This window comes from Natator depressus, chromosome 5, assembly GCF_965152275.1.
Source record: "Natator depressus isolate rNatDep1 chromosome 5, rNatDep2.hap1, whole genome shotgun sequence".
In the NCBI taxonomy this organism is placed as follows: Eukaryota; Metazoa; Chordata; order Testudines; family Cheloniidae; genus Natator; species Natator depressus.
In genome coordinates, this window is record NC_134238.1 from 117,861,900 (window position 1) to 117,876,940 (window position 15,041).

At 43.3% G+C, this 15,041-nt stretch overlaps 1 protein-coding gene across 1 annotated transcript in view; it reads right to left on the bottom strand.

The window, feature by feature from the left end:
* Positions 1 to 211: 211 nt before the first annotated feature.
* The window catches only part of MUSK (muscle associated receptor tyrosine kinase), an 84,970-nt gene continuing 70,140 nt past the window's right edge, over positions 212 to 15,041 (bottom strand). Inside the window, exons 12-17 of the mRNA XM_074952110.1 lie at positions 14,204 to 14,292; positions 13,178 to 13,337; positions 12,067 to 12,250; positions 9,849 to 10,040; positions 3,343 to 3,491; positions 212 to 894 (exon numbers count right to left, since the gene is read on the bottom strand). Of these exons, the coding sequence (XP_074808211.1) occupies positions 212 to 894; positions 3,343 to 3,491; positions 9,849 to 10,040; positions 12,067 to 12,250; positions 13,178 to 13,337; positions 14,204 to 14,292 (1,457 nt within the window). The remainder of the gene's footprint in view (positions 895 to 3,342; positions 3,492 to 9,848; positions 10,041 to 12,066; positions 12,251 to 13,177; positions 13,338 to 14,203; positions 14,293 to 15,041) is intronic.

A 15,041-nucleotide genomic window follows, 5' to 3' on the forward strand; every position in this document is an offset into this window, starting at 1 on the left:
TAATGTAGCCACCACTCCCAAACGTCCCATCTGGCACATACAGTCTCTCCCCTTTACCTTTTTGGTTTAGCAGATTAAACATACTGGGCCCGACCCTGCAGCCCTCACTCAGAAAACTCCCCTTGAGTTCAGCTTGGGTGTTGTGGCTGAGGAGTGGGCCAGCTGCACTGGGCATAGGATGGGGGTGAAATGTCATGCTGCAGTACACACCTCAGACATAGATAGCAGCCACTGCCCTCTCGTAAATACGCTCCAGGATGCGATGGATGCTGGCAAAACTGGGCCGGTCAGAAGGCAGCTTGCTCCAGCAAAGGCGCATCAGGTTGTAGAGCTCCAAAGGGCAGTCGTCGGGGCAAGAAAGGACGTTGCCATCTCTTACATAGTAAATCACCTCCTCGTGAGCCATCCCATAATAGGGTTGCATGCCATAGGAGAAAATCTCCCACAGGACCACGCCATAGGCCCACACGTCGGACTCGGTGGTGTAGCGGTTGTAGAATATGGATTCGGGGGGCATCCAGCGAATGGGAATGGCATCATTCTCATTGGCTTTGTAATAGTCTGCTGAATAGATATTCCTCGAGAGGCCAAAGTCAGCAATTTTTACCACTCTATTCTCGCCCACCAAACAATTCCTGGTGGCCAAATCCCGATGCACAAACTTGCGCTCGGAGAGGTACGCCATGCCCGCTGCCACCTGCTTGGCAATGCCGAGCTGATCAGTGCAGCACAGAGCAAGGGGATTGGGATTGGAGAGCCTGATCCTGGCATCAAGATTACTGTGGCTCAGGCCGCAGAGGTTGTGTGGTGAGCGGGTGCGCAGGTACTCATTGAGATCCCCGTAAGCCATGTATTCGAACAGCAGGCACATGGGTTTCCCAACAGCACACACCCCTGAAAGCGAGAAAATACACCAAGTCAATCTTGTCCGTTTTTTTTTTTTTTTGTATAAGGAAGATTTTTAAAAAGCACAGATATAAATTAGGCCCTCAAATCCCCCTGACTTTCTTTGTGCCTTTATTAATCTTCTAATGTTGAACTCTAAGGGGAGGGAAAAAATGTAATGTTCTTGGTTGATTTACTCTGATTCCCCAAAATAAAAAAATTTGGATGCCTTCATTTGACTACGAACCAAATCTTGGTCACATTCATGTTAACAAGGAGTTTTGCCATGGACCCCATCATGATATAGGTACAGTACAAAGGCAAAACAGACAGTCCCTCCCCCTAAGAACTTACAACCAATATAGTGGAACTCTCATAAACCAAGCTTCTGTGTGCCTTGTGAAAATTCTAATTTTTCCTTGACATTTCTTTATAAACGACTCTATTTTTGCCCAACTCAGGTACATCTAACAAACTTCTACCGTTTCACCAAATATCTTATGATGTCTATCCTGGAATAAAAGCAAGTCCCCCATGTTAAGACAAATATCTGTGAACCATTTAATATCTTAATTTTGTGTTTTTTCCCTTGGGAGTTATAACGATTCTTTCAAAGAAATTCATAACCAGCTGAATGAAACGGAGACAAGTACCCAGTACATTTTGATTGTATATCTTTTGTATCTTAAAGAAAAAAGCATTGTGATTATGAGACGAGCTAGGTGTCAGATGCAAGAAATGATCAGCAAATATTCACTTTCAAATTCAAAGGAATTATTTAAGGAGGGCCGGGTTTCCTAAACAGCTGTTATTCTCAATTGGAACTACTGGATGCTGGGCACTTTTGAAGATCTGGCTCCAGAGTCTTTATTCTGTGTGTATTGGTTTTTTTTTTCCCCCAACATTCAATGAATGAAGGAATTATTCAATTAATAGATTTCCAAATTATTCAGTTTTACCAAATAAATAACAATATTAAACCAATTTTAGAGCTGGCCAAAAAGACACGAACATTACCAGTATTCCACTGCTTGCTAGCCACTGAAAACCAGTGCAACCGGCATTCAAATCATACATACTTTGCTTTCTTATAACTGCCATTCAGCACAGTCAATGATATGGCTTATTGTGAAATATTAAATTCTTGCCAATGACCTAACACTTGTCTCTCGGAGAAAGAACAGACATTTCCCAATGTGATAACATCTGGTTCTAGCAAGAACAAGCAATGTGAAAGGTTTATAGGTCAAATAGTGTTCATTTCCTCACACCCTTGCAATATAAAACCAGTTAATTCCTGTATCTTTGGCCTTTCCAAATTTATCCAATGTGTTAACAATAAACAAAAAGTTGATTCTAGTTTAGGGCACTTCCTGTTCCTCTTTTCTGTGGCTGAAGTACATATGCCAGGTCAACTTTCATGAAACCAGATTGCCTACAGAATTCCCTGATAATGTTCCTATTGATATGACAAAGGCCAAATCTACCTCCAGGGAGTTTACAGAAGAACCATCTGATGACACTGGTTAATGACCTCTACCACTGCTGAAAGATGACGTTTGCAGGGCCAAAATTCTTGTGGTCAGATTTCTTGATGGAAGAATGACACGGGGGGGGGGGGGCCCATTAGCCCACATGGAGGTGGTGCCCTCTAAGAAGCCCAATAAACTTTTATCAAGCTATTTTCAGACAGTCCACCAAGGGGAAGGAGGAGAGAGAGACTATTCTTGTTGTTTCTATTTTTAAAGACTCAATGAGGTATTCAGGCTATACAGTGATGGGAGCCATCTGAGTAACAGAGACAATCTGTGTGCTCAAAATTTGCACCCACCGTTTTGCGCCCGCAAAATGAATAGCAATTCTGAGGTTACTGCATCTCTAGCCAGTTCATTTGTACGTACAGCCAAGTGGAGGTGTAAGCAATAAGATTTTCACCCACATCTTTCAACTGCAGGCTAGGAAAACGTGTATGTACTGACCTGTAGTCTCCCTGAGTTTCACCCTGAGTGAATTGACTCTGGTTTCAGTCCAGTTCTTATTGCAAAAATCACCATAATTTGGAACTAACTGGTGTCTGTGTTAAGAGACTGACGTAAGTGGTGCAGGAACCCCAGTGCAGGATTTGGATCTTATTTACATGGCCATATATGAAAACTAGTCTGCCTCCACGTAACGAAAATGGCATTAGCGCTAAATATTCAAACGTGTGCCAATAGAGAATGCAGAAAACATGCAATGGCATGTACAAACCCCCCCTCCCTGCCCCCCCCAACAACTAGGGCCTTACCAAAAGCAAATTTCAGTTGCCTATTCCTTAATTTGCAATTTCCACATAACTGCAAATCCTGTGTATGCAATCTTAGGTGTGTTACATTTTTGAAAATTTAGACCCAAAATGACGACAAATGGATTGCTGGAAAGATCATACCCCAAGAGCTTAGCATTTTGTTTTTGTACCTAACAGTTTGACGATATTTGGGTTATCAAATTCCGCCATGAGAGCTGCCTCCCTCTGGAAATCAGCCTGCATGTCTGCCGAAGCTTCTTCCTTTAGCATTTTCACTGCCACCATTGTGAATGGCTCAGAAGGAAGCAATCCAGGAGCCCTAGGAGAAAGAGAGAATTTCTAAATAGGACTAGAGGTATTGCGCGCGCGCACACACACAATGTTAGCCCCATTTCCTGTTAGAAACCACAGACCAAAAAAAGCAGGGATTGGGGAAGGACTCTCAAAGCAGTGACCTGCAACTGGAATTATTTTGCAGCCTTGCTGGGCAATCTCTGGAGAGGGCAAGGACTGAAGGAGAATGAAAATCAAACCCACCTCACCTTTTAGAGGTGACTCCTCCTTGGCAGGTGTGTAAGACACGTGGTCAGTGTGTGGGAAAGGTAGCACTATTGCTGCCCTTGTTGTGTCTATTCTGTGGGTGTCTGAGGACTTTAAACCCCCTTTAGTCAGTCCTGCATATTTTGCCAGCTCTACCTTTTGAATATTTTCCAGAGGACAGTAGCATCTGCTGAGCTTTGCTTGCTTGCTTACATGCCTGCCCGGGAGCAGCTGCTGTAACATGCTATAAATTGAAGATTTCTACAGCCTAGAATCATAGAACTGAAAGGGACCTCGAGAGGTCATCTAGTCCAGTCCCCTGCATTCAAGGCAGAACTAAGTATTATCTAGACCACCCCTGACAGGTGTTTGTCTAACCTGCTCTTAAAAATCCCCAATGATGGAGATTCCACAACCTCCCTAGGCAATTTATTCCAGTGCTTAACCACTCGGACATTAGGAAAAACTTCCTAACTGTCAAACCTAAACTGCCCTTGCTGCAATTTAAGCCCATTGCTTCTTGTCCTATCCTCGGATGTTAAGAACAATTTTTCTCCCTCCTCCTTGTAACAACCTTTTATGTACTTGAAAATTGTTATTATGTCCCCCCTCTGTCTTCTCTTTTCCAGACTAAACAAACCAATTTTTTTCAATCTTCCCTCATAGGTCATGTTTTCTAGATGTTTAATCATTTTTGTTGCTCTTCTCTGGACTTTCTCCAATTTGTCCACATCCTTCCTGAAATGTGGCGCCCAGAACTGGACACAATAATCCAGTTGAGGCCTAATCAGCGCAGAGTAGAGCGGAAGAATTACTTCTCGTGTCTTGCTTACAACACTCCTGCAAATACACCCCAGACTGCTTGGGAGGCTGCATGGCCTAGTAGATGGGCTCCATTCCCAGTTCTGTCACTGACCTGCTTTGGCACTTAAGGAAAATCGCTGTCTTGTCAGCTTAGTAAAGCTACAGTAATATTGTTACATAGCCCTTCTCATCCTCAGATGTCAAAGCACTTTACAAAGGAGGCCAGTATCATTAACCCCATTTCACAGATAGGGGAAACCGAGGCACGTGGCAGTGATGTATCTTGCCTGGCAGAACCTGGGACCCCCGTCTCTTGAGTCCCAGTCCAGTGCCCAATCCACGAGGCTACATTGAAGCCTTTTTCTGAGTCGGAGCCTCTAGCCACCACTGTGATATAAATAATAATCATGAATATTTTTCTTATCCTTGGGGCACTCTTCCCTTAACATTTTTAATTATAGATGCTGGGTCCTGAGCTTGCCAAAGACTTAGGGATGTCAATTCCCAAAGCACAGTAACTTTCCACTCTTTAAACACTGGTCAAACCTATGGGAATGGTGTACATTTTATTACTTGAGGTAATTCCTACCCATGGAGAGATATGGAAGCCATGCCCTCAGCATTATGTTCCTGGATGTAGCCACCTAATGCCTATAAAAGGTAGCATCCATTTGTGAATTCTGTTACCACACCTGACCTGCTGATCCACCATTGCTTAAGTGTCAGGTTATTTTACTGTTCAGTAGCCATGAGAGGTTCTAGTTTCCGAAGCAAACTTCCAGTTTCCTTGTCACCTATTGCAGACTGATGGCATTGCAACAGATGCACTTGGCTACTGTAAATGTCACATCATTGTCAAATGTCAGAGAATGGCGAAACACCCATCTAAAAAGAAATCTCCCAAGGCAAGCCAGTATTACAGCTGAAAAGTTTGTCTGAGATCTAGAACGTAGGAGCAATAAAACTTCTTCTCTACAACTGCCTTCTTTAAAGCTAAATGCTATTTGTGCCTTCTGGTGGGTATCAGAACTTCCACTATGCTATTGGGGACAATACTCTTTTCACGTACCAGTCAGTGGCATATGTTTCAGTGCTTGAGAAAAGGAGGGTATGATCTCTAGTTATTGATAGATAATGCGAGTGTAAGAAAGATAAGGGGGCTCACCTCTTCTGATTAGCATCAAGGGTTCATTACACCTGATCAAAAGCCTAAAGGGTTTATACGGAACAGAAATAAGAGACAACACAGGTTTCACATGGTGTTCTTTTGAGTGAGAAATTCACCCCTGTGCAGAGGCTGGCAATAGCCTAGGTACCTCTTAAATCCTGAAAGCATAAATTAAGTGGGATTTAAGCAGTGCATGAGTTTTGCACAAGGGTGAATTTCACGCTGAGCAAGTTCTTAGCAGACAAGTATCTATGTTGCAAAAATCACCATGATTTGGAACGAAGTGGTGTCTTTAACAGTTTTAGCAGAGAGGTATAGAGACAGAGCCCTTTTAATCCACAGAGTGCTCTTTCCAGGGCAGTATTCGAAAACAACTCATTTTGATATTAAACAGGAGTTCAGTTTCCAGGGCTGAAAATTGGGTCTCCTAACCAATAGATTATTTCCTCCTGGGACCAGGTTGCATCAACTGATATTTTTGCTAGTACATGTCTCTCCAGTGCTTGGATTAAATATTATGCTGCCAGTGCACGATGGTGTTTGGGGTGGAGGAAGCTGTCTATGCCTTCTGCCCACTATGCATCGGAGCAGCACAGGATAGGATATGGTTCTTAGCTGCAGAATTTGGCTCATAGGTGACAACCAGCACAAAGGACTGACCAGTGGTGCAAACAGAGTTACCCACACAGACGGACCCAGGAGCTATGTCTGCCCTTATGGTAGAAAGGGCTTTTGTGCCTGAGAAGTGCAGTTGTTGACCACGCTCTTAATCCCAGAGTTTTTTAGGCAATCTGTTAGATATGCCGGGCCATGGCCGCCGAGCTCAAACTGAAGAAGGCAGCTGCATGCTGATCGATGTAGAACCATGTGGTTTGAGAGCTATAAAAGGAATATCAGCAATGCATAAGATAATGCTCTTTTATTAGGACGTCTTGAGCTGGCCCTAGCTTTGCTTAAGTGACTGACTGGAGCCGGCTACTGATCTTGTTCTTAAGACAGATGTGACGGTAACTTGTTACATCCTCAATTCCCACTGCAGGAGACTGTTCTTAATACAAATGGCAGCCTTTCAGAGGGAGCCAGTAAATAACAGCCAGTCACTTCCTGTCCTGACATGCTGCTTCACCCAAGAATAAGTAAACAGTGAATCAGAATTTTAAGGAAGCCAACTGGCAAAGAGATTATTGGCACTGTGTGTAGAATTATGTTTACAGGGATGAAATATTATACAAGGAGAAATAAGAAGCTTACTAAATTTACTCTGAGGCATCCATTAACATACATAGGGCAGTGAATTTAATTTCCTTTCTGAGAACAGGAAAAGCTTATTTCTCATGTGGTAGCTTGAGCATTCCATCCAGGTGTGGGTCTGGCAGTACTGGAAGCTAACAGAACCATTATTTTTTATCCACCAACTCTGCGCAGCAGTGCCAACTGCAAACCTTTGCCCAGGAAATGCTCGGCTTCTGAGGCATTCTTGATGAAGCTGCCAGGTGAGAGGGTAACGCCAACAATAGGGAGGAAACCCATTCAGAAATCAGGATGGCTGGAGCTTCTCCATCAAGCCAAGTCATTCCCAAAGCACAGGGTCTTTCTATTTTCTGTTCATACACCTCACGCTCTTTTCTGGTTCTCGTTAAATATCGCTTAAAAACTTTCTGTTAAAAAGAATTGCAAAATGCAGTGAAAATTACATGTGGGAATCTGGAGGGATGAGGATTATTCAGAGGAAACTCACCGTGGATAGAATTCACCCAAGTCAATAGGGCTTATGTAAAGATCTACATACCATTTAAGGCTCACTTAACCCACAGCTTAAGTAGGGTTTGAATTGCCTTGTATAGGTGCCATTCTGTTTGGGTCAACTTCACCACTGGGCAGAGGGATAGCGTATACCCTCAAAATAGAGCTCAAGTGGTCTTAAGTGGGGCATAGTCCTTGTGTTGCCTGTCTGCATAGATGTGAATTTTATGCAGTATGAAATAAAACGATGGGCTATATTCACCAGTGTGTCCCAGATACACTGGGTGTAGGGCTGCTTTGCCTCATCAGAGTGGCACTTGGCATCCGGCGCACAGTTATGAATCTGGTCCCATGTGCTTTGTTGTTGCTTCAAGCTCAACTCATCTAGTTTAGCCAACAAAGCTAATCGTCAATCATAAGCTAAGCATCTGTGATTTTGCTGTGTGCCCTTTAAACTGTTATTTTTAACACTGTCTGTATAAATAAATGTGCACTTCCTCCACATCCCTTCAGGGGGACAAAAAAATGCCTCACGTCCATTAGAAGTATTTCCTCGCTCTAACAAATTTAACCTACTACATAATTCATTTCCTAATAAAGATGTCAATGGTATAACTGACCATGCCAGGGCAGAGTATTACCACACTATTAACTTTTAAATGTCTGCTCTTGCAACCGCAACTTGCAAGAGGAGTCCTTTGACTTAGCAATCAATGAGACCAGTCCCACAAGTAAGGTTTGTGGGTGCATGTGCATATGTACGTTGTTTGTTCATTTCGTTTCTCTCTCACACAATTCCACATATAACCTCATTAACCAGTCATGTTCCATCCTGCAGAGGTGTCCCAAGTAACAAGCACATCACTGAAACGAACCGTGAAAAGAGGAAAGGGAGCCAAAATAAATACACACTGCAGCCTTTCCACTTCCTTTCAGCAATTCTGGGGTAGGACTTTCAAAACTTCTCATCACTGGCCTAATCTTACCCCACTGACGGCAATGGGGGTGTTACCACAAACTCCACTGCAGCCAATGGAGGTGGAGCAAATTCGGAGTTCTTTTGAAATTCCCACCTGTAAATTGTTGAAAACATTTAGAGAAACCATTACTGGAAAACACTTCAGAGTAATTAATATCCATGAGAACTAGCACTGGGATACTATTTCTATCCTTTTATCTTCCCTGCTTCACTCGTAACTTACATGAGCCTTACCTCACTGCTCATGATTTATGGTCTTTCACCTGCAAAGTAGTGACTGCCCTCTCCTCCCATGGAAGTCCACAGAAACAGGATTGGTTCTTAATTCCTTGAATTCAGAATAGTGCCAGGAGTAAGGCCCTGCAGCTGCACCTGCTCAGTGTTCCTGACACCCTGATGAGCCAGCTAGAATGCCTGACGGACCGTCCTGCCTGACTGGCTGAGGAAGCCAGCAGGCCAGTTCTTAAACACAGCAGCAGTAGCTTGCTGGCTGCTCAAAGCACATGCTCAGGGACTCTCTGCCTCCCTCTGCTTGTGTCTCACCAAGCCCTGCTCCTGCTCTACTCTTCCATGGCTTCAGTCCAGATCCTACCCTGCACCCAGCCTTGTTCCCATCCTGTCCCAGCCTTGTTCCTGCCTCAGAATCAGCCCTGCTCCTGCTTTCCCTGATTCCTGGTAACCCATTTCTGAGCCTCGGCTCTGACTCCTGACTCTAGTTCTGTCTAGATCCTTGTCTATGGCATTCGGACTCTGATTCTGGTTCTGACCCTCAGCTCTGATTCCTGATTCTGACTCTGTCTTGGGCTTGTGGACTCTGACCACTAGGCCTGACTCCTGCTCTGACCGTCTATGACCTGGTCTCCTGGCAAATAAGAAAAACTGTCAATTTCAGGAATAAGGACCCGCTAAGCAAGTAAGTGTATTTTTGCAGCAGGATCGGGGCCTAACTGCAAATACAGTAGGGGGGTAACCACCAGCAAATGTTGGGGTTTTTTTTTGTTGCTGGCTACCATGTACCAACATCTTAAACAAACATGAAATCCTGGGAAAATTTGAAAATTTCACAATAGACTAGTCACAGGAAAAACCAGCAAAATTCTTACTGTCCTGAATGCATCATAAACTTAGCTGCCACATTCAGCTGGATTAACAGGAATAAGTGAGATACTCTGTCTAATATATAGAAGATGACTATGGACATTTGTGACCACGTTTTACCAAATAACAATTGAAAGTGGGAAACAACAGGAGTAAATTAGCCTAGTTTTTATCATTAGTTTTGTCATACTTTCACACACACACTTCATTCTGGTTAGAACAATTAATTTCTCCATGACAGTTGGAATAAACGAACAAACATTTTCCTGCTACCAGAACTCTAGCCAGATGTTGATATCGTCCACGTATCAGTATTAAGGAGCACTTGCTAGCAGGACACTTACCTTGCTTGAAAGACCCTTCCAAACGCTCCTTCTCCGATATCTCTCACGTATTCAATATTGTTTCTTGGATATTCCAGGCTGAGTAATTTAGGATTCAGGAGAAGGGGTATGCGCTGATACATGGGGTTAGGATGAAGTCTGTCCAGTAGGAGTTCCGATGGAAGAGTGGTCAGCGTTGGTGCTTGTGACTCCCTGAAATGATAGATAAGGAAATGATCAGTGGGTTAGAGCATGTAGGGTACTATGTCAAGAGTGAACATTTTGTTCACTTCATTTGCGGTTTGACTGTGCAAGGCTGAAAAGAGGGAAGTGCAGAAAGACTATCCACAGGGCCTCTTCACATCATACAGAGTGGCTTGCCAGCCTTGCACAGACAGTCAACCTGCCCTGCTGCTGGAGTAGTGATTATCTATGAAAATGGCTGCCAGGCCATAGCATGCCCTGAATACATGTTCTGCGTCTTTGCTCCCACCATGCCAACGTCCTCATTTTCAGCCCTGTATGCCCTTGTGGAACTACATGTAGGAAGTGTCTTGGATGGGTGAGTGTGGTGCCCCTTAACACGGGGATATGTGCCTTCCAAGTGTACAGTGTGTCTGCCGGGGCATTTTGCTACCTCCCCCCTTCTTACCAGTTGTGCACTACCGTGTGTCTCATGACATTGTATTGTTGTTTCTGGGACATTTCCAGTTTGCCTAGGGATCTAGGCTAAGTATGTAGGTCTGCCAGGTCAGGGGCCAATCCAGCAGGCCATTGGGTACAGTGGTCGTCCTTCCATGAGCAGTTGCAACAGAACTATCCATGTGAGCCAGGATTGCTCATGTGATTAAGAGTTTGCAGGGCCTCAGTCAGTAATCTGGGGCAACAATATATAGAGAAAGGAGATCTAACACAAGAACCTACAGCAAAAAGGAATGATACCCTGGAAACCTTATTCTCACCCCTCAGCAGAGCACTCTGCAAAGTTACACTTTTCAAAAACCAGCGTCCTTTCACTTTTTGACAATTGAAGGAATCTAGTGGCTGGAAAAATTCTCTTCTGGCCTGTTCCACAAACTGTTCAGGCTGTTAGCCCCAACCCTACTGTTTATGGTTAAGGAATTTGCTTTAAGGGCATGAGGGTTTTGAAGAGGGAGAAAACCCACAAATATTATTTTCAACCACATTCGTGTCCAGATAACTTCTTATATATTGACTAAAGTCTCACCATTAAGAGTTTGTAGTGTAATGCTTGGGAACAGAAGAAATTTCATTAAGAGTCTCCTTTTTGTTTTGTTTTTATTGGAAGTGGGTGGGGCTGGAGTTGCTCCTTTTTAATTCCCTTTGACCATTCAATTCTTAACAATGTCTAAATACCTACTGAATACTTCACATCTAATCTCCCCAAGGAGGAAAGTTTCCTACATCTAGATTGTCTAGTAATGGCCTACCATAGTATGTCCTCACATTCTAAGCGAAACTTGAACTTATTCTCAAATCTGTTAATTGCCTGAGAAACCAGAACAATTGTTTGCTATTCAGAATGAAAGCAATTGACCTGCTTAACTGCACACACACGTTTCCAGATGTCTTTGTCAAATGATTCCTCAGGTTACATGAGGTCCTATGTAGTTATGAACTTTGCTGATGTTCATGTGACTTTTAGTCTTAGTCGTACGGTATATAAGTCACCAGTACCTTGGTTTAGTGTGATGAGAATTCAAAATGAAACATTACTAACCTCAACTGGAAATGTGAGGGAAAGCTGAAGCACTAGACAAGCACCAACGTTTTGTCCTGATTTCTAGGTCTCATGGAAGAACATGAGAATTTCTGGCCTGCATTATTTGTTGTTAATGTATGAATAGTGCCCAGAGGGTCCAGTTAGGATTGGAGCCCCAGGGTGCTAAATACTGAACAGACATATAAAGAGACATCCCTGTCCCAAAGAGTTTCCAATCTAATATTTCCCATTGCCCTATCGGCCTTAAGAGTTGAAACAGACATTGAAAGAAAAATACAAGCTGTCAGCCAAGAGGAAATGATCCAAGATGAATTTAATCAATTTAATCTTTTCTGCCCATATAATGGGAAACCTGACCTCCCTGTGATCCATTTAAGTTCCCTCCTTAAATTTGAAGTTAGTGAGTACTGGAATGTCCATTCCAAGCCCCATGTCAAAGCTGTATTTGCTGGAACAAATCCGACATGGCTTTATTTATAGATCTCTAGGTCTTACCTCTTTTTGTTTTTCCATTGTTTTCGCCTTCGGCAGCAAACAAGAGCAATGATAATGAGAATCACTATCAATGCAAAGCTGGAGATGATGGAAATGATGACAGTCATCGAGTATGTAGGGGAGAAAGAAGAAGGGAGATTGGGAGTCTCTGCACTTGGTTTTTTTGTTCCTGGTGATATGGATACTGCAATGAAAACAAAAATAATGATTCCATCCCTCTTAAATTCTACAGAACTTTTTGTTAAAGGATACTTCTGACATCACCCAGTTGTCATGGTAATTATTGTGATGTCTACAAATTCCACAGTCTGACTTCCACAGCAGGATCATACAGGAGAAGGTCGTTTGAAAGGAAGAAACCCCTTTTTATGCCAATAACTTTGGTAAGAATCAAAGTAATAAAAGCAATTGAAAAAAATCTGATAGGTACATATGTATTTAAACTTTTTAGTTTAATTATCTCTTTCAAAAAGCATCATGAATATGAATATAAATCATTGGTTTAGCTCTTTCAGGGCTATGCTAGCAATCTGTTGGTTTGTACGTGTAATGGCCAAGACTAAAAGGAAAGCTAAATCAGGCTGTTCCCCTTCATTCCTTTTCAAGTGCAGCGATCGTGACATAGCTTTGGCTCACTAGAGCCTTAGAATGCTTCTGCTCTCTGCTTAGTGGAAGTGGAAGTAGTGAAAAGGGCCTTTGCTGAGGCATAGTTTGAATAGTGCAGTATTTCTGTAATGGTCATTTAAAACCCCTGACATCCTGTGGATAAGCAAAGCGTGTGCCTGGGCACCAAACTGGGGAGGCAGAAACTCTAAAATTCGTATCCTGCCTCTGGCCTGGATTTCCCAGGGCCTTGGGCAAGAAGTCACTTAGCTTCTTTTCTACCTTCATCTCCCCTTCTCTTTTTATGAACACGTGCTAGTTTGTAAAGCACTCTGAACGTTAAGGCCAAATCCTGTTCCCACTGAATTCCAAAGACACTGGCACGACTGTCAGAACTATCATGGTGACTATTAGGATATGACAGTCCTGAACGGTTTTGTGGATCAATGTTTAATGCTGTTCTAAAACTAACAGCTACTGGGCGAAGTAGTTAGCTGCTGTCCCTTACCCTCTCCACAGAGAGGCACACTGCAGTATTCCCAGTTTACAGAATGGTCCTTTGTGTAACACCAGGGACGTTCATTTTCCCCTCCTGGATTACGGCAAGAATTCTCTGCATTTGACAGCTCTGGGAAAACCTGAGGGGTCCTTCTGTGCAAATGGGGTACCTGGTGGGAAGGAATAAGTTAGCGTTAGTGTTTCTAGAGTGCACTTCTTCCTGATGTTTTTAGAAACAGCTGATGGCTGCAAGTCTGCAACAGCTTGCCAAGAAACATATGACATCCGCATCTTGTGAGGGGGCGGCCGTGAGGGTGAAATGCTAACATACCTGACCTTTTAACCACACTTTCCCTGGCTTTCTGTCTCTGAGGCCCTGATCCGCCAAGGTATTTAGGCACTTAGCTCCTGTTGATTTCAATGAGAATTAAGTGTCTAAATAGGGCCTGAGTAATTTGCTGGCCATCTCGGTATCATTTTCAATAGGTGGGATTTTATTCCAGTTACTTGTACATATTACAAGAAAACACAATCGCTTAAATAGATGGCTCCTGTGTCGTGTGTCTGTTGTGCTTCTGGGGGATTCCTGCACTAAGCCTGAGGTGCCAGCCAGGGAATGATTGCCCCAGTGTAGGCAGATCTTTCAGCAACGTGCAGCTAGCTTTGTGGCTTCTGTGCCACCATCCTCTCTTTCTTCATGCTGACAGAGGGACCGAGGAAGATCTACCCAGTTAATCTGCAGCTGCCATAACACCCCTTTGGGATCACTGGCCTTTGGCACTATTTAAACCAGTTTTCAGGTTGCTCTAACACAGGGGAGATGCCTAGCACACGGCTGGCTCCTCAGATGCCATCTTTGCCCCCACTCCCCTCTGGACTTGTACACCCAAGATAGTGTACTTAGGCTGGGATTTTCAGGGGATTTTCAAGAGCAGCGGCCCAACTTCCACTGAGTTTCTGTTCGACTCCTTTGGATATCCCAGCATTAGACTATAAATCCAACCCCGACTGTAGATCTGAATAAACTGATGCTCACCTGTTCACTCCACTTCTGGCAAGGAATGCCTGAGGTTGTGACATTGACAGAACCCTGGTAGAACCTGCCATTGCCTTTGTAGCAAGTTGCTGTGGGGGAAAGGCCATTTAAACAAGTAAAGTGAGAGAGTGGACTGCAGCACAGTGAATCAAATGTGTAAACTATTTAATAAAATAGGAGTAAATGACCACAGTTGCAGATTAGAAGCAAAAAAACACCCTTGAGAACATTAAGGTGTCCAGACAGCTAGTCTGCCATCAAGAGACTATCTAGACTTCTGTTCACACCATTGAATAGATTTTGAACTCCACTACACAAAGGTAAAGATGGTGTAACTCCAAAGGAGCTAGTGGAGTTATTCCAGGTTTACACCATTGTAACGTGGGTTCAGATTCCAGTCTAGCCATTCTGCCCATCATCCATCCATCCATCCAATTCACTCCTGTTGCAGAAAATGCAGCACAGAACCCCTCTAAACAACCTACGAGTATCTTTCTGCTTTTTTCATATGCAGATATAGTAAGTAAAGCTGCACGGAATATAAAATTAGTTATTCCTTGTTTCCTGTAAAATTGAGAATAAAAAGAGGGACAGCTTTTAGAACTGTACAATTAAATACCATCCTGTTCATCAAAAGGTTTGCCAATCTGATTGGAAGGAGTTGATTCTAAGGAATGAAGGGGGAAGATTTTCAAAAATACATAAGGAATTAAGGCACACAAGCCCCCCTAATAGTAAGTGAGACTATTTTGAATTCCAGGGCCAGATCATGCCAATCAGAGGCCCTAACACAGGACCCCCATGGATCAGCCTCACACCCACTTAGATTGGCAGTGAC